The sequence below is a fragment of the Vitis vinifera genome, chromosome 8 (assembly GCF_030704535.1).
Source record: "Vitis vinifera cultivar Pinot Noir 40024 chromosome 8, ASM3070453v1".
Lineage (NCBI taxonomy): Eukaryota > Viridiplantae > Streptophyta > Magnoliopsida > Vitales > Vitaceae > Vitis > Vitis vinifera.
Window position 1 is genome coordinate 16,516,939 of NC_081812.1, and position 22,320 is coordinate 16,539,258.

Below are 22,320 nucleotides of genomic sequence, written 5' to 3' on the forward strand. Positions count from 1 at the left end.
CTTACTCCTGTGTAGCATCAGATTTTCACCTCCCATATAATAATAGAAATACACATCATGCAGATGATAGGAATTCTTTTTTTCTCTCTCTCCCCCACCCCAAAAAAAAAAAGAAAAAAGAAAAAAAGAAAAAAGACAGAAGTACGTAAAATAGAGGGATTTGGCAGGGAGACTGTAGTTTGGGCAGAGATGAGCATCATAGGGAACATCGATCATAGGAACCTGGTCAAGATGTGGGGTTCCTATGCTGAGATGAGCATATGCGTTTGGTTTATGAATACTTGGAGAATGAACCCTTGGTTAAAATTTCATTCTCAGAAATCTCATATACATCCAGGAGATAATTAAAATGGGAGGCCATAGGGAGAGCAAAGGGTTTATCTTATTTACATGAGGGGTGTCTAGAGTGGCTACTCCATTGTGATGCCTTAGAGCCTACTGATTGGTGAAAGTCTTGGGTATCTCAAAAACTTTTCAAAGGTGGGTATGATGCGGGGTTTTCTATGGTAAGGGGCACTAGAGGATATCCGGGTCCAGGGTGGTTGATAAACCTAAAGTTTAATGCAAAGACAGATGTCTACAGCTGTGGACTTTTCCTTTGAGTGGAAAGGCTGCATCTGGTTTCAGATTGGCTACAGCCCAGGGAGTGAGCACAACCACTTGGAACAATTGGTGAGGCAGAAGATGGAAGAAGTAGAGCTTGCAGTTGCTAAGGGTCGCTTTGCTGTGTGCAGGAGGAGAAACACTCTAAAACTACCCATGGCCTTCATATTGTCTTGAAAGCACCATCACATTCATTCTCCTCCCTCTAAATGACCAAATCAAGGGAGCTTGCCATCAAATTGTAACAATTATTTAATTTTTATTCCTAATCTTCTAAAACTACAAAATGAAAACAAAACATAAACAAACAATACTCGAGACTAATCATTGTGATCAACGCAATATAAAAGGCTTCAGTACCAACCTCTTTTTGTAAACATATGATAAAAAAAATCAACTATTTTTCAAGATTATATTTGACTATGAAAAGTATTAAGAAAAATGATGTTATAAAGGATTTAAAATACCATATAAAAATAATTTAATTTTAAATCTACCTTTTTATTTTTATTCATCTTTTTTCTATATTTTTTTCTCTTTATTTCATTTATTTTGCATATTTTTCTCAAATTTTCCACCCGGCCAGAGCAGCGTAATTGTTCTTGAGCTGGTTACTGCTTCACCACGCGTGACGCATCCTAGACCATCCATCCCGATATTTTTATCCTATGAAAGGCCCCAACACATCCTCAGCCACCCATTGCAAGAGACTTATTCCAGCTTCCAAGAAAGAACGACTCCTATGCTCATCACAACCATAAGCAAACAGAACGCAGATGAAACTGCTTTTGTGCTTCTCTCTGTTCCTTTTTCACTCTCTTGTCAAAATCGATTCAATTTGTTCTGTTTTTAATTAAATTATAACCAATTTATTTATCAAACTAATCTGGCTCTATAATGGACATGAAAATATTTGAAAAATAAATAAAAAAGGACCATATAATAACACTTTGGTAGCATTAAATTAAAGGAGGCTGGCAGATTAATAACTCACTGCCACCTTAATGGGTCTATTAAAGCGGAGTTTAAGTGCTGAAACCCTAGAGATCTCGTCACGTGCTAATGTTTTTGGGCCACGTGCGAAGCCCACGTATATATGGTAGCAAACATGGCGCCACGCCCACGGCCATCTCCTCCAGCGCAAACAAAAAAACACAGAAGTCTCTGTCTCACTCGCTCACGCACGCTCCTCCTTCCTCTTTTATACGCCATTTCTGACCATCCTTTTCAGGTTCCACCTTTCTTTTGATTTCCCCCATTCCAAACAACCTGTTCGTCGTTTTTTATAATAAAAAAAAAATTGTTTATTTTCTCTCGTCATTTACGGCTATTTTTCCTACATTTTCCGGGAGACTTTGAAAAGGAAAGAGTTGTTTCGGATGATCCGAGCGGATTTTCTAATTTATGCATTAGATTTGCTCCAAATCTTGATTGTTTCCAACCAGTACTTTAGTTGATTAGTTGGTTTCTTTGCGTTTTACTTTCAAATCTCAGTTATTATTTGTCGACGTATCCGAGGTTGTATTGGTAGTAACATGGCGGCTTGTTCATCGAGTATTGGATTGTCTCGCTCTCTGAGTTTGCGAAACGAGGTCGTTTCGGGGATGATTTGGAGTCATAATTTGATTATTGATAACGCCAGGTTGGGGTATTTCGTAAAGGAAGTGGCATTGCCACTTCTGTGTAGGAACAGTGGAAGTAGACATTTGTATAGGAAGAAAAAGCAGAGGCGTGGAGCAATGAGCATGTTGGAGCCACAGGCTGAGCTGCAATCTGGTGTTGCTGAAACTCCGGTTTCAAAAGATGTGACTGATACTTCTGTGAGAAACGATGCTAGGGTTTTGGAAACTGGGTGTGCATTAAAAACTGATAGTGAAGATGGTGGTGAGGATATGCTTGATGGCAATGGTGGTAATGGAAATTTTCCGAATGGTAGGGGGGGCGGCGGCGGCGGTGGGGGCGATGATAAGGACGATGGGGATGACCTCGAAGAAGAGGAGTTTGGACCCATTTTGAGCTTTGAGGAGGTGATGAGAGAGGCGCAGGCCCGAGGGGCCAGCCTTCCTTCCGATATGCTGACTGCTGCCAAGAGTGTTGGAATTCGGAAAATACTTCTCCTGAGGTATTTAGATTTGCAGGTACAACTTTGCTAAATATTGATACAATTTTTCCCATTCCTTTTTGGTTGTGGGAAATCAAAGGAAAAAAAAGGGGTAATATGAGTCCCAACTTTATAATTGGTTTGCTCCTCGGACTGAAGTTTAATGATCAGCTCAAGCAAATGTGAACAATTACTTGAAGCGGATAAGTGTTTGGAGGAGATAGCAAATGGGCAACTCCCATGGTGCCTCATTGTTCTTGCTTGCATTCAAACAAAGCTATGGTTTTTTTATACAATTAGAAATTCAGTTAATTTCCTTGTGCAAGACTTCCATTCGTCTTACTCATTTTGTCTTGTAATAACTGGTGTTTATGATATTCCTGTTGCAGGGGTCAGTCTGGCCTCTAGGCTTTGCTATGAAGTCATGCTCTATGCTTCGTAACCGAATGTTGGCTGATCCATCTTTTCTTTTTAAAATTGGAACAGAGGTTTGTTAAACCTTCTCTGATATAACTTCCTGCTTGAAAATTTTCCAGCTAAACTGTAGACATATGGTTCTGCTAAGGTATTCTTGAACTTGAGTAACTGAAAATTGGGTAAGTAGTTACAAGTAAATCCATCCTTCAGCCTACTTAATATGAGTGGAAGTGGCCAACTTATACTTCAGATTGAGCATATAATGTGTGGTCCACATGATTGTTGAGAGCACCACCAATGTTGAGGCCCTTGGTATTGTCATATATATGTTATCCTTATTGATTCAATGTGATGCAGATAGTCATTGATTCTTGCTGTGCCACTTTTGCGGAAGTCCAAAAGAGAGGCAAAGACTTCTGGGCAGAATTTGAGTTGTACACTGCAGATCTTTTGGTTGGGGTGGTTGTTAACATTGCTTTAGTTGGTATGTTAGCACCCTATGCTCGAATTGGGCAGCCATCCATATCTAAGGGGTTCCTTGGACACCTACAACATGCTTATGGGGCTCTTCCTAGCAGGTTGTTAGTTTATGCCAGGAAGAATGTTAACTTGTTTTCCTAATAAGAAAATTTTGATTGAAGTTTTTAACTTACTTGATTCAGATGTGTTTGATGTGCTTAGTCTTACATGTGAGTTCGGGCTGTCAATTGTTTATCTTATGCTTTATGCAGTGTATTTGAAGCTGAAAGACCAGGTTGCAGATTTTCTGTAAAGCAGAGAATTGCTACATACTTCTTTAAGGTGTGACAATCTAAAACTGTTCAGCAACAGTATTTTATTGTGTATTTTTCATTGATTAAGTAGTTCTGTTACACTGTCAGTTTTCCATGACAGTATTTAGCTTTCATTGTTGAACATGGTTGTTTCTTGTTTAACTGGATTTCAGTATGTGTTTGCCATTTTTTTTTTCGTTCTGTAAGTTATAACTAATGCACACATTCTCTTTCCAGGGAATTCTATATGGATCAGTTGGGTTTGCCTGTGGTCTTATTGGTCAAGGCATCGCAAATTTGATCATGACTGCCAAGCGGTATTCTTCTATCTAGAATATATGCTAATTTTGACCTTACCTACTTTTCTGTTTTTCTTACCTCAATATATTGGTACATTCTGCATATCTTGAAGAATTGGTACTTGAGAGATTTGATTAACTTTTAAAATGCTGTTATCTGCTTCAAGTTTTATCAACTGTATTTTTGTTTTTTTATAATTGCTTTGAATGATAGTTATGGGATCATTGTCTAGTTGTTCCTTGACAACTGGTTTGCTATTATTTGTTTTAGGGTTATCATCATGTTGTGATAAAGTTTATTAGAGTTAGGATTATTAAAATTAGTTTCCCACTAGAGTTACAATTGTCTATCTATACGTAGGCCTAGTAATGTTAAATACTTTAGATTTTGATTAATAATGTTCGTAATTCTTTGGAATTCTCTTTTCTACTTCTATTTCTCTCCTCTATATTCTTTTTCTCTCTACTGCCCTACATCGGCTGAACATTTGGTTTTGTGCAAGAAGATCCACTTCGTAAGTTATTTTCTTACGTGATTGATGGAAAGGCCTAGAGGGAAGAAAAAGGATATCCCTATGGTGTTCATCAACTTTAAAGACACATGTTGGGGGTACTTGTGGAGATTATGGCAGGTTTTTAGAAAAGGAGCATCAATTAGATATATTGATGTGATGAAAATATGTGGAATGAAGCTGTAACTAGCGTGAGAGCAATTGGAAAATAGATACATAAATAATCAATTACCATAGGCTTACATCAATTGAAATTGGATTTAGGCTAAGTCTTGGCCATGGATTGGGCTGAGGAGCCAGCCCCAAATACCTAATTTTGCCTGTTTCTTTCATGCTTGAGCTCGGCTTGGATCTCACCTAGACATATAACCCACTCAATCCTTCTCCACCCTTTTCCCCAGGTTCCATGTATGTATCATATACAAGCAACAAAATATTTGAGAGGTTGGGTGCTAGTGTCTTTTTACCATGAAAGGAACTATATTCTAGAAGAGTTGACGCACATTATGTGTATGTGAAGGAAATAGGTAATGAATTAGTTATTAAATCAATGGTAAATCTTGAATAATTAAAAAAGAAATAAAAAGGGGTAGAGAGATGTGAGTTGGCAGTTAATTCTTAATAAGCCTTACCAACCTTTGTGAAAACATGAGAAAATAATTTTCTTACGGTGGATACATGAATAGAAGATGAGGTACTAATGTAATTAATAGTATGACTATAACTATTGTCCATAATGAGTATAACAACCTTAGTGACTACTTGGGGTATGGACACTTTTACAAAGATAGGCATCAGGGAAAAAGAATGAGATATTAGTTGGTTTAGTGACTTTACTGAATTTGAATGAGCTGTTAGTTTCCTTTGGTAAGTGTGTAGCTTTTGCTGTTTTTTTGGCATATGAGTGGAGTGAGTAATTTCACAAAGAGAATGCCAAGAAAAGGATATCAAAATGTGGTATTGGCTTAAAATATGACATTGCTCTATTGTGTTTATTTGTGCTTTTTCTTGGAGTCGATTATTCATTATTGCTCACCATGTTCTCTCTATATATATCAGGAGCATAAAGAAATCAGAAGAGGACATACCTGTGCCACCTCTTGTGAAGAGTGCAGCTCTTTGGGGTATGCCTTTGTTTTACTAGATCTTCCATTGTTTGTTAAGTTTATTGCCCTAGTATAATCTTGAGATGGTTTTGGTATCATGAGATCAAATGGACATTGTCTTACATGTGCTACAGTTGTTTACAATTGAAGGATCCATTAACGCAAAGACATAGAAAGATGTATATTAATAAAAACAAGGCACCCAACGGCTAACCCAAAGCATTATACAACAGGCACCTATAGGCAAAAAAACAAACGAAAGAGGGGTGCAAAATGATCACCTGCCCTCATCTATAGCCCAACCACTCAAAAAAGTTAATCAAAGAATTAAGCCCTTCATCTATACACAACTTAGACCAAGACCACAAATTACAAACAAAAGAATATTTCATCCTTTGGATTGAAAGATCCTTATTTTCAAAAGCAACCCTATTTCTTTCCTTCCAAACCGTCCAAAAGAGACATAAGGGGGCTGCTCTCCAAACCTTTACTCACTTCTTGCCCACAAGGGAACCATGCCACCCAAGAAGGATCTCTTTCACTGATGATAGGAGAACCCACAGCACACCAGAAAGGTTAAATAACAACTCTCACAAAACCCTAGCCTTGGTGTAATGAATTAGAAGATGATCAATAGACTCTTCAGCAGCACAACAAAGATAACATCTGTTCGGAAGAGAACAACCTCTCTTCTTTAGTTGGTCCAATATTAGAGCTTTACCCCAAGAGGATTCCCAAGCAAAAAAACCAACCTTAGTAGGAACAAAAGGGCTCCAAATAATGCTTTTTGGGAACGGGACTGTGCTGCTACCCTCCATAGCACTATAAAAGGATTTAACAAAAAAATTATCATCCGTAACCTCCTTCCACGGTATCCTATCCTCCAAATTAGTAACCACCCTCTTCCCTTGTAAGGAGAATAGGAATCTCTCCACCATCTCCCAATCATTAACTCTTGTTACTAGCTATAGGCTTTACCCCTTTGTCTATATATGACTGATCATGATCTGAAATTTTTTGAGCTAGTATGTCCTTTTCTGATCATGTTTTGTTCTTCTGCTCCTGTCCTATGTAGTTCAGAACTTGAAACTTCTCAAATTCCTAGGAGTTAATTTTTATGCTTGCATAAAATGTTGTGTCTCTTCTATCTGAATTTTGTGGTGTTCTGTGGCTTGGTTGTGAGGCCATGGGTTCAATCTAGGGCCTGTTTTGGTGCATTTCTAACAGCAAGTTGGTTCTTTCAAGAGATTTAGTGTAAATAACTTTTATGTGAAAAGATATTGAATTCTAGAACCTCTTCCTGAAAACTTTTGTGCACGAGCATCTAACCTCCTGCTTTACCAAAAAGGGTTTTCAGGCCCCAAACCTGCTGTACTTTTGAAGTGTTTCCGTATATAACCAAACATGGTCTGAAGCTCTTATCAGTCAGAAATAGCTTTTAAGCAATAAAAAATTGTGCCAAACAGGGCTCAAATCCTCTAGCTGAATGGAATACCAATTGTGGGAAGGCCCCTATTACATGATACCTGTTGGACGATCACCAGCAATCCATGAGATACCCAGGCTATGCTTGTGGATTTGCTCTCCAGGAGCTGGCTGAACTGATTTCTTGGTTATCATAGTAAACCAAACACAGAAATTGAAAGATTTAGGAACTATGTTGCATGGGTTTGGGTATGAGTATCAGATACAAGTATGTGTTTAGGTGTCTAATCCTTCACAACTCAAATTTTAGGATACAGAGATTCAGCTAAGAAGGATCCAAAAAAGAGGTATGGATACCGGGATACGACATGATAAAAGAAAACCCAATTAAAAATAAATTAGAAGGAAAGGTATTCTTTTTAAAAGCTCCCATCTTTTCCCTCTAATCCATTCTTTTTCTCCTATCCCTAAATATTCTTACAAATATTCACTTTTTAGCTAACTCTTCTTTTTCTCTAGTATAATTATTATTAAAAAAGTTAAAAGAATAAAAGGATATCAATGAAAAAATCAAATAGCCACACTCAAAGTAAAATAGGAGTATCTGACAAGAATCTCATACCCACACCCATGTCATGCATAGCCACACGGGTATGTTGAGTGAAATTGAAGGATTCGGGTATCATAGTTTAGGAAGTGCCTAGTGCCTACATGTAAATAATGTTACAGTCTAATGCTCAACCCGTGTCTGATATGATAATACAGGCCTTCTCAACTGAAAGACTATTGTACTAATTTGGATTTTTCACCTCTTGAATAATTTTGGTATTTTCCAACATACGTCAAACATCTAAAACTACGAAGAGCTCTACAAATAGTCTGATCACAAATAGTGATGTGAGATTCATCAACTGCATTTGGTCTCATGGTTTACAAGAACTGCACTGGGTTGCTTTAAAATAATAGAACAACAAAACAAATTCATTGAAGCCCTTGAGGCCTGGCTCAAGTGGTAAAGGGATGGGGAGAATTTATGGGAGGTTCTAGGTTCAAGTCCCAATGGGGCAAAAAAAAAAAACAAAAAAAAAAAATCATTGAAGAAAATTTGAAATAGTCTAGAAGCACATGGTGCCCATTTGGGTAGCTTTTAGCTTCTGGATTGAGCAGTAGAACAAGCAGAAGTCAATGCTGTTTTTTGTATTTGAAAACTGTATTTTAAAAGTGCTTTTCTGAAACATAAGGGCAATTTTAACCTTGTTAAGAGTTTCATTAAACTCAAATCTCCTTCCTGTTTCTCTACTTTCTCTAAAACACAAGGAAATCATGTTAGGTTTTAGGGCTAATGTAGAGGAGTTTTATCCATGCAAGCTGAAAATTTACTTAGGATTCAAAAGCTGCTTTTAGCATTTTAGAAAGCTCTACCACACAAGGTCATAATATAAGGAGAAGGAAGAAGAATTCCTTGTAGAAAGCCAAATTTTTGTGCTCAGTGCACATCAAACCAGGGATTGAAAAAGAACGAGAGAAGATGAAAAAGAAGTTCCTCAAAGGAACCTAGATTTAGTTCTGCGAGCACAATAAATCATTATGGAAAGAAGCAAGAAAAGATGATTGGGAGCAAATCTCTCCCATTTATTTAGTCTTAATCTATCTTTAGGTTGTAATATCATTTTAGAACAGAGATGCCTAAAAAAGGCTAGGTAAAACCAAAAACAACTAGAGACATGCTAACTTCTTCCATAGGAAATACTAAAACTTATAAAAAGAGTGAAAGGAACAAAAAAACAAAATATTCTTAAGAATGGATTCTAATAATGCTGAACTACTTCAATAAATAATTGCCACATGCTATAGGGTCATGTCCATGGTGTGATGAACCCCCAATGTCCAATCCTTTCAACAGTCCAAAGTTTAAGCAGATTCATGAGCAGGTTTCTACTCCCAGTATGAAAGATTAATTACCAAATTGTGGTCGATTCATGTGGTATCCTTTGTGCTGTTTGAGTAATTCCTGTTTCTGCAATGATATTAGATTCCATCATAGGTGTTGCTTTTGCCTTTGGCTCGTACTTTTTTTGTTCTTTAATGGAGTTGGATATGTTAGCAGCTTACCATTTGCATGTCATAGACTTGTTTCTGCATCCTACTGCATTCTGTCTCAGTAAAACTCATCTTTTCCATAGAGCATTGACTAGGATATTTAAACAAGTCCGCCACCTATCTTTAAAGTTCCACTAATGGGGTCGTTTCTCCTCCAACTTGCAGGTGTTTTTCTTGCAGTTTCTTCCAACACTCGCTATCAGATCATAAATGGCCTGGAACGGGTGGTAGAAGCATCACCTCTGGCAAAGAAGGTTCCCCCAGTTGCAATGGCCTTCACAGTTGGTGTGCGATTCGCCAACAACATTTATGGTGGGATGCAATTTGTTGACTGGGCCAGATGGAGCGGGGTGCAGTAATTGTAGGTATTACTTCCTTTTAAATGGAGATGTCCTCTGCTAACCCATGAGTAGGGGGTAGATAGAAAAACTTTGGTGATACTGATCCACAACTATCAATTTGATCCTTAGAGAACTCTCATCCTGCTTGAAAATTTTTGCTTCAACAAACAAGAAGCACTGGCAGTGTAATTCGAAGCAATTGTCTCTTCAGAAGGGCTTTTATTTTAAACTTGATCCATAACAACTACTGCAATGTTTTGCTGTTTATTAGGAAGCTTACCCTACTGTTCTCTTTCACCTATATGAAAACATTTACCTCTAATGATGCTCGTTTATCTTTGGAAACAAAAAGTGGCAAACAGGATTGTACTCGAATAAATGACATGGATTATTAACCAGAGGTCCAGAACAATTAGGCATTGTACTGAGATGAACCACAATACTTTTGCTTCCTTTCCCGTGTTTTCCCACATCCAAGGAAGCACAGGGGAAAAGGAATTTTGTGAGTTTGTCCTTCACTCGTATCCCTGTTGATGGAAAAAGTACGAATTTATAACTGTACGCACAACAATGAAATTTTCAACTGTGAGGAAATTTTCTAAACGGGGCATGAATTGTAATTTTGTATTAAAAAATAAAAAAGGGGAAATTTTGTCAATCCTTTTTAGTACTGAATCGAATTTTAATGTGGACCGTTAAATTTTGGCATCAATGTAAGTCATTGATTTGTCATAAAAGAGGAGCCAGATGGTGAAAAACTAGTCTGTTTCTCCACTTTTCTCATTCCCCTTTCCTCACCTACCACCGCTTTTTTCTTTACAAAAAAAATTCAGAAGTACTTTTCCATTGTCTTCTCTCGCATCCTTATTCTTATTCAATTTAAATTTTATTTTCTTCTCCTAAAATTTATAATCTTTGTAAAGTTAAAAAGAAAAATACACCTCAATAATTTCTCAAGAATAAAAGAATAAACTTTAAATACCAACTAAAGAAAATAGAAAATTAAAATCAAATAAAATAATACTCTAAACATACCATAGAAACATTAAAATAAAATCTAAAATAAACTATTTTATTTTTATTACTTTAAATTTCATATCTTAGTATGACCTAGATGTAAGAATTTAACTAGTGTACGAACGTACAACTATACAAAAAATATAGTTAAAATATGAAAAATGTAACTAGGATAAGAAAATTTTGATCCGAAGATGATAAATGTGATCAAGATATTAACATATGAAATTTTATGATTTAGTTATAAAAAAAAAAATACATGATATAATCAAGATAACAAAAGTGTGATGAGTACAAAAAATATAACCAAAATACGAAAATTATACATTGAGGTATAAAATAAAATAAAAATCCTAACAGTAATAACGATAATAATAACATAAAATTACATAATATGGTATTTTCATTCACATATATTTGTATAAGATAAATAATATAAAATATACTAAATTTGGTAACATAGCAAAGAAGCTATGGGTGTGCTTAATTATATTTCTTCTTGGTGCGGTATTTTATTTGTTTGTTAAACAAATTTGACTAGTACCGAGCATTTGAGATAGTTTCTGTGTATTACCAAATGGTGGTTGGTCTCAAACATTTGAAGGTCTTGTTTTTGTTTATGTAATTTGATAGGACAAAATTTTGGCATTTGGACAATATACTCAAAGAACTATACAGTTTGAATTGACGCAAATTTAATAAGCAAAAAGTTATAGAAACTAACACATAATGTTCAAAATATCATAGTTACTAATAAGCAAATCATAGAATTTGTGATACCCCACATCGGGCAAGGGGAGTATGTCACGACCTACTCAAATGACCTTTCCCATGGGCTTATATAGAGGGCAGGAAGCTTTTGGAGGCTCCTAAAACCACTTACACATAGTCATTGATGGGAAGAGTGTGGAAGGGTCTTCGAAAGGCTAGAGACACCCACACTTCTCTACATCAAGGGTGGAAGACAAGGGAAGCCTATGGAATGTTCTAAAAACGTCCAAATATGTCTTGTAAATACTTGTACATAGCTTTTGTATAAAGTTTTCTAGATAATTCTAGGAAAGTAAGGAACCTTTGTGGGTTCTAGAGAGTTCCATTAGTGCTTATAAATAGGTGAAGGCCTCATTTGGGCAAGGCACCACCCAAACCACTTTGTAACCAAGCAAGTGAGCTTCCAAGCACTTGTAAAGTTTTCTTTGAATAATAAAAACTACCATTCTTCAAGTGTTGCCTACTACGCCTTCCAAATCTTCCAAATTGTGTATATCTTAGCCTAACGAGCTAAGCATCGGGGGTAAGGCTAACTTAGCAAGATCAAGTGTTTTGACTTGCCTAAGTGCCGCATGAGACTAAGTTTGTAACAGTTGGTATCAAAGCAAGGTTGTGAAGTGGGCATTGTAAAATAAGCATGTTGAGGTCCAATGTTGAGGATGCTAGTGAACAAACTCGTGGAAGGGAGATCGAGCCTACTGCACGGGACATGGGTAGGAAGGATAAGTCTCATGATGTTGTTGCCAACATGGAGGCAAGGCTAGCCAAAGTGGAGCTAACCATGACGGATACTCGAGAAGGGTTGGACTTGATCGAGCAAGGCATGAAGAAGGGTATGAAGGATCTTAGGGAACAGATCCAAGACCTTCATGAGGGGATGCTAGTCTCACAGGTTCAACCAATGTCGCACAAGGAGTTTGTGTCCTTCCAAGAGAAGGTCATGAGGATGCTTACTAGCATAAAGTCAACGATGGAGGCTTTGGCTACTCGAATGGAGTCTCGAGATCAGGAGGTTACGCAAGAGTTGGCCATCTACAAGGTCGTTGTGTCGACGCAAGTCATGGCCACACGGGAGACATCTAGGGTGGAGGTACCGAAGCCACAAGGATTTAATGGCAAGCGGAATTCCAAGAAGTTGGACAACTTCTTATGGCATATAGAGCAATACTTCGAGGCTATCGCACTAACTGATGAGGTGGCTAAGGTAAGGATTGTGACCCTCTACCTTACTGACATAGCTACTCTATGTGGCGTTGAAGGTTTGTTGATATGGAGAAAGGTATTTGTACCATAGAGACATGGGAGGACTTCAAGAAGGAGATCAAGAGGTAGTTCTACCTTGAAAACATGGTTTACTTAGCCAAGAAAAACATGAAGCGTCTTAAGCACACAGGCTAGATTCGTGACTATGTCAAGGAGTTATCTTTGCTCATGCTTGAGATTCCTAATATGACTAAGGAGGAGTTGTTATTCAACTTCATGGATAACTTACAAAGGTGGGCCGAGCAGGAATTAAGACGCTGAGGTGTTCAAGACTTAGTCATTACTATAGCAGTAGCAGAGTCTTTAACGGATTGCAAGAGGGAAGACTCCTCCAAGGTTTAATCTTTGGAGAATAGCCACGCCACAAGTGAAGGAGACAAAGTTTCAAGGGACCATAATGCTCTTAGAATGGGATCAAGCAAGACTCCCAATGTTTGGAAAGGAAAGGGTAAGGTAAAAATGAAGGAATTTACGCCTAAAATCAAATGTTTCTTGTGTGATAGTCCACATTGGGCATGAGATTGTCCAAAGAGAAAGGCGTTGAGTGCCATGATTGAGGAGAAGGAATAGGAAGATGAAGCACATATGGGTTCAATGCAACTATTGGATGCCCTCCAAGCCAACCCAAAGCCTAGTACACCTAAGACTTCTTTACTATCAGAGGTGCAAGTAAAGAAGGCAAAAGGAGAGCGAGCTAAGGTAACCTGCCTACACATGGATAGGGTCACCAAAGGAAAGGTAAACTCAATGAGCAAGAGGAAGCAGTTTTGAGAAAGTTCTGAAAACACATCGAGAGATTTCAAGCCAAGCCGATGATGGGGATGTCGACATCGACGGCATAAGTGGGGGAGAGTGTCACGACCTACTTAAATTACCCTCCTCATAGGCTTATATAGAGGGTATGAAACTTCTAGAGACTCTTAGAATCACCTACACTTAGTCATTGGTGGGAAGAGTGTCGAAGGTTCTAGAAAAGGTTAGAGACACCCACCTTCTCTACATCAAGGGTGGAAGACAAGGGAAGCTTATGGGATGTTCTAGAAACTTCCAAAGAGTTTCATTGATGCCTATAAATAGATAAGGGTCTCATTTGGCCAATGCACCACCTAAACCACTTCGTAACCAAGCAAGTGAGCTTTCAAGTACTTTTAAAGTTTTCTTTGAGCAATAAAAGTTTTCATTTTTCAAGTGTTGCTTACCATGCATTCTAAAGCTTTCAAGTCGTGTGCATCTTAACCTAACGAGCTAAGTATCGGGCGTAAGGGTGATTTAGCAAGATCAAGTGTCTTGACTTATCTAGTGTCATACGAGTTTAGGGAAAGACTAAGTCTATGACAAGTAATTCTAATTAAGGGTCATTGGTATATTTAATTTTCTTTTAATTTAAAATAAAAAATAACAAATGGAGACAAAATCAAAAACATTGATTAGGCATATCTTGTGGGAAGATTTATTAATTGGAAAAAATGGAATAGAGGGAAGCGGTGTTTTGGACCCAATTGGGCCCAAAAATTAAGATTTAGCCTATAAAAGTTGCATAATTGATGAGAATGATATAGAATGTGAAGAGACCAATATACCCTTCAAAACTATTTTGAATATTTTCTACCATAATATTTGACAAACTTTTTTATCTTAATTTTTTTTAATAATTATTCTAAAAATTTTTTATTTTTAGAAAACTATTTTTTAAAAAATGTATCATTTTAAAAAAATAATTGACATATTTTTAGTTATTTTTTACACACATAATTTTAAATATATATATTTTCCAAGATATTTGATTTTTAAATAATAATTATAATAATTTATTTTTATTTTTTTGGAAAATTGTGTATTTTTTTCCAAATCACTAAATGAAATTAAATTTTATTGAGGTTTACAAAATGAATAAAATTTAAATTAATGTTTTCTTATTCTTTTTTTTTCATAGTCAATAAAGGTTATTTTTGAAAATATAAAAATTATTTTTTATAATTTTCACACTTTCTCTTGATTTTGAGCTTAAATAATGAATTTATATGGATCAAAGTTTAATTTTTTAATATGCTATAAACACAATTTTCACTTCATTTTTTTTTTTATTTTTTATGGTTTGACCAGAAAGTGAATAAAATTAATTGTACTTGACCTGGCAAATACAAGTGAATGGACCGTACGTAAAGCGACTTGAAAAAAGGGACTGGGGGAGGAGGGCGCCTTTATCGGCCTTTATTACAGGTGTCAACCTGAATCCCATGTCACCCCTCACCTTTTTCTGCCAACTACTTCAGAAAAGGATGAGAAGTTAGCAGTGGCCAGTTTGAACGTTGAAGCTCAACTCAGGCATTCCAAACCCAAATCCTCTTCTTCTTCAACTTCAACTTCAATCCACCCCATTTTCTTCTTCTTTTTCTTCTTTCATTCCCTTTTTTTCTTCCACACCCATCAAGAAACCATGACCAAGATCGACGCTCTCCGTCGATGCATACTCCCTTGCTTCTCCGCCACCACCACCGTATCTTCCACCACCACCATTGCCACGACCAAGAAACGCCTCAGCACCTCGCTCAGAGACGACATCCAAGAGGACCACCTCCAAGATAACCCAGAAAACGACGAAGACTCAACTACCACCGACGAAAGCATCCCCACCCACCCCCACCAGGCCCCCGCTCGCCCCTCCAAGACAATGGTCATCGGCACCATCTTCGGACACCGCCGCGGCCACGTCTGGTTCTGCGTCCAACACGACCGCCTCAACACCAAGCCCTCTCTCCTCCTTGAACTTTCTATCCCCACCCACCAACTCGTCAAAGAAATGCGCTGCGGCCTCGTGCGCATCGCCCTCGAGTGCGACCGCTCCGACCTCAGCTCCTGTCCCCTCCACTCCGTCCCCGTTTGGACCATGTATTGCAACGGACGTAAGCTTGGGTTCGCCATTCGGAGAAAACCCACTGAGAATAACCGTGTGATGCTCAAGACCATGCAGTCGATGACGGTTGGAGCCGGAGTGATTCCGGCGGGCTTGGGCTCGGATGGAGATGGTGAGCTAATGTACATGAGAGCCAACTACGAATGCGTGGTGGGAAGTTGTGACTCGGAGTCGTTTCATCTCATCAATCCGGACGACTGCCCCGGACAAGAACTCAGCGTCTTCTTGCTAAGGACTAGGTAATATGTGATTTCTCATTGCAGCCAGGGGTATTTTCGGCAAGAATGTTAATGTATGGGTTTCTTTGTCGTCCTTCCTCTATGCGGGGGACAAAAAGTTTTGGGTTTTCTTCCTCAAGGTGCTCGAAAACAATGTGTTTTCTTGCTTTAGCTAATAGTTTTGGAGTTCTCTGGGAGGGGTTTCTTGGAATACAGATTTACATTTAATTTAATTTCATTTGAATTTGTCATTCTTATTTCTTTTTTTTATTTTATCCAAGGAGGGGTTTTTAGGTAATGTAATTCTTCTTGTAGAGGTGATGACATTTTATAAGTGTTGATTCCATTAGAATTGTATTGGACATATCAAATTAGATTTCATGCTTCTCATGATTCTGATCTTTCATCCATTCAAAGCTTGATTCTCTGTGTTGGACAATACCAAGAAATGCCACCCCTTTGCTATCAGGATTTTCTTTCTCTGAATTTCTCTGCCTCAATTCGGTGCCATTATCTATACCTTCAAATAATAATAAAGAGTACAAAGGTTCCATCTGGTAAAAAAATAAAAGGTAAAAAGAAAAAAAGCATATTTTCTTTTTCGTCCAAACTTTATTTGGATTCTGATAATGCCTACCTGATTAGTCTTTTCTCTGTAAGAATCAATTTGTGGGTCTGAAGAGACTGGATTTGCAAGGATTTTGGATTAAAGTTCAAGATATGTTTGTGGATTCTTTCTGAACTTGGTAAGGATTGTAGAAGAATGTGACGTTGTACTTTCACTTATGGTTTACTTTTCAAAAAAGGATCTTTCTTTTTGTTATGTGTTGTATGTACATTTATTCTCTGGGCCAAGTCCTGGATCTGCTGGGTCTCCACATAACAAATTGTAGACCATGGAAGGCTTGGGACCAACCATTAGATTCAGAGGTTAAATCAAATGAGTGGTCAAGAGGTTTCAGCACTTGAAGTAAGAAATTTTCGACCAATTAGTGTTTACTAGGGATTAAAATGATATAAAGGGGTAAAGAGCTTAATGGGATGGGATCTTTGAGGTATATACGGTCCACTATTATGCCCATTGGTATGCATTATTCTTTTTTATTGGCAAACAATGAGTAGTAGTACTACAAAGGGTGCCATGCCAAAAGGGCCTGCCCTGGTATGCATTACTGTCTCCTATGCAAATGGCATCAGGGTTTTCTCACTACTTCCACAATTATTTGTTTCTTTTTATGATATTTCTCCTGTGAAAATTACTCACTACCTTTTTGCCCAGCAACTGCAACCAAAACTGCTTTTAGTAGTACTCTGTTTTTTTTTTTTTTGTTTTTCCCCCCCTCTAATTCTTGTGATCTTGCTATTGAACTGAGTCGCACTTATTTTTCCATAACTTATTAAATGATTTCTTTAGATGTGAAGAATCAATCCAGTTTAGTTGGCAGTCTGGTCTGTGGGTCCAAGTCTTTGCCTTTGGAGGAGGAAGAATATTCTTCTACGTTTCTCAGGTTATTTGTGTTTTGATAGTGGCCAGAAGATATTGAACGACTGAGATTGTCAGATATTTGCTTCTCAGGTTGGAAACATATCGTATTAGTTATCATCCAGTATTTTGCTTGATATTATATAATAAATAGTAAAGCTTCACCATCAAGCCGTCAACTTGTATGCTGGCTCTGTTACGGCTCCATGAACGGTCTAGGTTCCAAAACGTTACCACCCACACAGTCTTTAGATACTAAAACTTTCCAGCCAGATGTCTTTCACGTTTTGAACAGACTTTTTGTCCACTTTCTTTCTGGTTCATAGCTTTGCAACCAAGGACCACTTCCAATGAAGCAACATCACACGATAAAGAGGCATGGATCACGTGAGCTGCCACTTCTCTGCAACTTTTTTATGGCTGTGGATAGAAGCTTCTCACCTACTGATTGCGCAAGGGCTATTTACCAACTGCTCCATTTGAATGTCACACAAGTCCCTGATTTTTGTAGCATTCTTGACAGGGATTGGTAACTATGGGATTTACCTCCAAATGTTAATGTTTTGATTTCAAGCGACTATAGGGCATTCGATTAAGTTCTTTTGCAGCAAAACTGCGGAAATTTTCCACGACTCAAAAAAATAAATATCTGGATCCTGCCTTCAATCTCCACCACAAAATTCTCCTCTTCTGAATAAGAATCTTCGTCCACCTTGCACTCTATATCTGGTAATTACCAGCTTTTCCAGTGACTCAGGCACTGCAAGAAGAAAACTGATTTGTCTTTTAATTGCTTATTGAGATGCTCGAGGGAAAAGCAGTGGTGCGTGAGACAGACATGCCGGAGGCAATGCAGAACCATTGCTTGGAGTTAGCTTACCAAGCTCTCGATCTCCATGAAGTTTGTGACCGTCAAGCCATTGCTCACTACATTAAACAGGTTCATCTTAAACCCTTTGTATTCACTTTTATCCATGCAGTGGAAATCAAGTATATGTGCCACCCGTTTTGATTAAAAGTAAATAGATCTTCCTTCACTCCGATAAAAGATTAAGGTCTAATAATTGTACATCTTCCTTCAGTTGCTCATTGCTTTGATAATTGTGACTTTTCAAGTGAAATTATATATGCAATAATATGTATGGAGGAAAAAAACAAAAGAAAGGGAAGAAAACAACAATGAAGAGGGGAAAGAAGAAGAACCAGGCGTATAATGACTGCAGCCCAAAAGGCCAGATAGGTATGTAGACATCTAATTTCTTGTTGTAGGCAGTACCTGAAGGAGAGATCCGCAACCTCTATTGTTTCAATTGAAAGTGGTTCCTTGAGAAAAGAGAACCAAGTAATTCCAAAAGGTAAACTGCTATACAAAGATAATGTTTGCTCCTCATAACTAGTGTCCAATTTTTTTTAAGAAAAATTTCCCTCATGACCAGGTCATGATTAGGAAAAGATTCTAAATGAATCAGATTTTAGCGGCCATCTGATAAGACTTGTTTAATTAGTATATTTAAAGAGGAAGTGACTGTTGAATTGATCAATAATATTCCTTTTCAAGTATCTCTTTTACCACAGAGAAAAAGTTGTATATTCTCTCAGTCCTTTTTAACTGAATGGGTTGTGGATTGAGCAATCTTTCAGTCCGCAACAATAAGGTCATATTTAATAATTGCAAGTCCAATCAGTGTGTATTCACCTTCAACCTTTTTCTCTAGAAAATGGATACAAACTATTTTCTAGGCTGCTAAAATGTACCATTTATCAGAACTCATCACTTGAAGTTGCCTCAGAGGAAAATGTGATCTGCGTCTTTGCATCAATTGGCTGTATAAGTTTCGAAAAATCATACAAAGTCTAGGCATGGACGGAGCTGTATGGTTGTAAACAAGGATTTACGTGACCAGTTGCAAGTGGTTGATCGAGACAAAGCTTTATCAAGTTGCTTAATGACTCCTTGAGGGCTGCATAAAACCAGCTCTATTCACATCCCGAACTTGGCCAAGGGCCATGATGATCATTTACATGTTGGATTTCAGAGACGATGGATGTGCTTTTGGGCTACGATCCAGGGTATGATGACGGATCGTCTTTTAACAATCATGTGATTTGTGAAAGAACTATCATTGACCAATTTGGGCACCAACATGCAAATAGGAACTATTATGTTCAGAATTCATGCAGCAACCAAGTAGGTCATGGGAAGTGCTCATTTTTAGTATCAATAGATCCTGCAACTTTCCTGCATGACCTTGAACATGGGGCAGACTGTTGATTACCTTGGAAGAAAATATACAAGCAAAGAACTAGAAAATTCCTTCTTCAAGTCATATGCATATAGTCATAGAACACTAGCACTAATACCATGTGAATTCTAGTATGATGGTGTCTATCAAGTTTCTGCTAAAATTTAGACTTTCTGAGTTAATAAATTCCTGCTTGTTTTGCATGAGACAGAAATTTGACGAAGCTTATGGTCCAGCCTGGCACTGTGTAGTTGGCGTAGACTTTGGGTCTTGCATTACACATCTGTGTGGAAATTTCATCTTTTTCCGGGTGGAGACTATGGAGTTCCTTGTCTTCAAGGACGGCAAGGACTTGACTGAAAGCAAGGAAGAGGCAATTGGAGTACTGCAGGGAGCCGGAAAAGTTGATTCATGAGATCCATGTGCAAGCATAAAACACCACTTCTGCCATCACAAAGTGTTAGAAATTGTCGCTCTGCAAAATAACTTGAGGATGCAGTTATATTTCTTTTAGCAGTGAAAAGATCTTTGGAGCTGATTAAAAAACCTCATCACAAATATTTGGAGTGTGGCTATTTCAATCCATTTTTGTCATTCTTCCTTTCTAGAGTCGTAGCTTGTGTTGGAACCTGGGCTCCAAGTCAACACAAGTGCAGCCTTCTCCCGCTGTTTGGCAAAATATATCAGAGTTCATCCATGTAAAGCTGTCCCATGGTTAAGCTGGTGGTTCGAATAATTAAATATCTGAATTGGAATGATCCACCACAAGTAGTACTTTACAATAAAGCTTACCATAGTTATGCAGTATGAATCATATATATATATATATATATATATATATATATATATATATATATATATGACTGCATACTTGTGATCTCCTGATCTCCAGAAGTTCAGAAAAGAAGGGAATGAATCAGAGAACAATAAAATAACTGATGTATACAAGAAAAACGAAGCTTACCATCCTGTAACGGATAGACATCTGGCTTGAATAGGAGATCGCATTGGCAGTGAGGAAGAAGTAATCTGCAACCAGAGGACTAGCTGCAACGGAGATATACTTATCTAGACCTCAGGATGCAGATTACCCGATCCTGACCCAATATTGCCTCAATGTGGAGGAAATAAATTTGTGAGAAAGAAAGAAAGAAGATGAGAGCAATATAGATCATTAGAAGTTTGTAGCAAGAGAAGAGTGATGGTTTGTATGCATGATCCACGGGAGGAATTTATAATGGTTCTAAAAGTTGATATAATATATTCTCCAAGTAGAGGTTGGTATGGTGTAAAAAGAGATGCATATAGTATAAAGCCATGATAAGGTGCTCTAGACTGATCATCGTTGGTTCTGTTCTTTCCCAACCAATGATAGGGCAGGGCGGTCCCTTTCCGTAGATAATGATGTTTCTGTCTTGACTGCTTTCTGTCTTGACCGCTTTCTGGACAAAAAGAAAAGATTTTTGCCTAGCTAGTAACATGAAGTTTCTCTCGACCCATTTGACAGAAAAATCCTCAAGAAAAGAGATTAACAGTGTAGACCCGTGGACAGGCAGACGGACGGACAGACGTGCATAATGGGGCTGATTAGTCTGCTTGAAGCTTAGTGCTGTATTGAAGAATCTAAAGCTTTATGAACTCATCAGCTCGTGTGATTCTCTAGCTCTCTCTCAAAAGTGATGAGCTAGAAAAAGAAAGAATGCAACATTTACATGTTTTGTCAGGTTTTGATGGTCTCCATCTGCTTTTACAGTGTCATATTCTATTCCACTGGTAATTGATAGGAACCTTATTATCCCCACAGCTTACAACAGACGTGTTTGATTTATTGGAAAAAGCTGGGGTTCTGTAGATTAATCCTTCCTCATCTTGGTAAAGTGGATTGCTATTCTATGACAATTATAATTTGCAACCAAGGCGATGGTAGTGACCTTAATATACTTGGGCAAACGAAGATCAGAAACTATTCCTTCTATTCTGAAACGACCATGGCAGAGCTAAACACCACCGTAGTCTGTGCTCATCCAAATTACCAATGACACAAAAGCCAACCCTATCTATGGGTATGTCACTAAGATTCTCCCATTCTTGGCATGAAGCAATAATGTTCTTAAGAGTGAGGTGGTGTAAGACAGAAACTGAGATCAGGATGGCAAATTGCACAACCGGAAAATGAAATGGAGCATATCCTAAATTTCCTACGGTGTTGGCTCACCACGTCTGCCCCACCACCATCAATCCATTAGAGCCTCGTTGTCAAGCGGGGCAGAGCCACCTATTTGCTGGTTTCTTCAAAAGCCAAGAAAGGAAACTGTACTGGAATCGCATTCTTCAAGTGAATAGTAGATGACAAAGACATTCAGAAGATGACAGCAGAGGTTTTAAGAAGATTCTTGCACCCAATATACCTGGGGAAAATTTAAACCTTTCTTTCAACAAATTGTGTGCGGTTATTGCAAATGCACGCACCAAGGTAAGTGGATTTACATGAGAGTCAGACACAACATTGTGGTTTTGTTAACCTTAGAAAATGCAAAATAGGGATATGCCAGATGAAGTCCTTCTCTGGCTTCTTGTTTCAAGGTTGCTTATCATTTCTCCCCCAATCTCCACCAATCCCTTATGGGTGTCTTGGCAAGTTTAGTGGTGTGCCCATTCATTCTGACCAAACAGATGAAGTTTATTGGAAGCAAGTTGCATGTAGCATGTATGCATTCAAAACAATCTTGATAAC

At 37.9% G+C, this 22,320-nt stretch overlaps 3 protein-coding genes and 1 non-coding gene across 5 annotated transcripts; 3 read left to right on the forward strand and 1 right to left on the reverse strand.

Annotated features, from left to right (window-relative positions):
• The first annotated feature begins 1,577 nt into the window (after positions 1-1,577).
• Positions 1,578-9,999, forward strand: LOC100264910 (protein RETICULATA, chloroplastic). The gene is made up of 7 exons (XM_002272470.4): positions 1,578-2,741; positions 3,094-3,192; positions 3,479-3,699; positions 3,853-3,922; positions 4,132-4,211; positions 5,765-5,829; positions 9,502-9,999. Exons 1-7 carry the CDS (start codon positions 2,139-2,141, stop codon positions 9,693-9,695), a joined length of 1,332 nt encoding a protein of 443 aa, XP_002272506.1. The 5' UTR covers positions 1,578-2,138; the 3' UTR covers positions 9,696-9,999.
• A 4,930-nt stretch (positions 10,000-14,929) lies between these two features.
• LOC100254612 (protein MIZU-KUSSEI 1) lies at positions 14,930-16,313 on the forward strand. Its single transcript, XM_002272543.4, has one exon. It carries the CDS (start codon positions 15,166-15,168, stop codon positions 15,883-15,885), a length of 720 nt encoding a protein of 239 aa, XP_002272579.1. The 5' UTR covers positions 14,930-15,165; the 3' UTR covers positions 15,886-16,313.
• A 937-nt stretch (positions 16,314-17,250) lies between these two features.
• LOC100249501 (uncharacterized) lies at positions 17,251-20,393 on the forward strand. Of its 2 annotated transcripts, none has more exons than XR_002030568.2 (2): positions 17,251-19,413; positions 19,798-20,393. XR_002030568.2 is itself a non-coding variant. In XM_002272580.4 (2 exons), exons 1-2 carry the CDS (start codon positions 18,146-18,148, stop codon positions 19,999-20,001), a joined length of 342 nt encoding a protein of 113 aa, XP_002272616.1. In that variant the 5' UTR covers positions 17,748-18,145; the 3' UTR covers positions 20,002-20,180. The 2 variants fall into 2 exon arrangements, 1 of the variants encoding a protein (XP_002272616.1); XM_002272580.4 differs by having other exon boundaries at positions 17,748-18,283; positions 19,798-20,180.
• Positions 20,394-20,590: 197 nt separating this feature from the next.
• On the reverse strand, positions 20,591-20,698 carry MIR2111 (microRNA MIR2111). The gene has a single exon (NR_127867.1). It is a non-coding gene; the product is annotated as a microRNA MIR2111 (primary transcript).
• Positions 20,699-22,320: the final 1,622 nt, after the last annotated feature.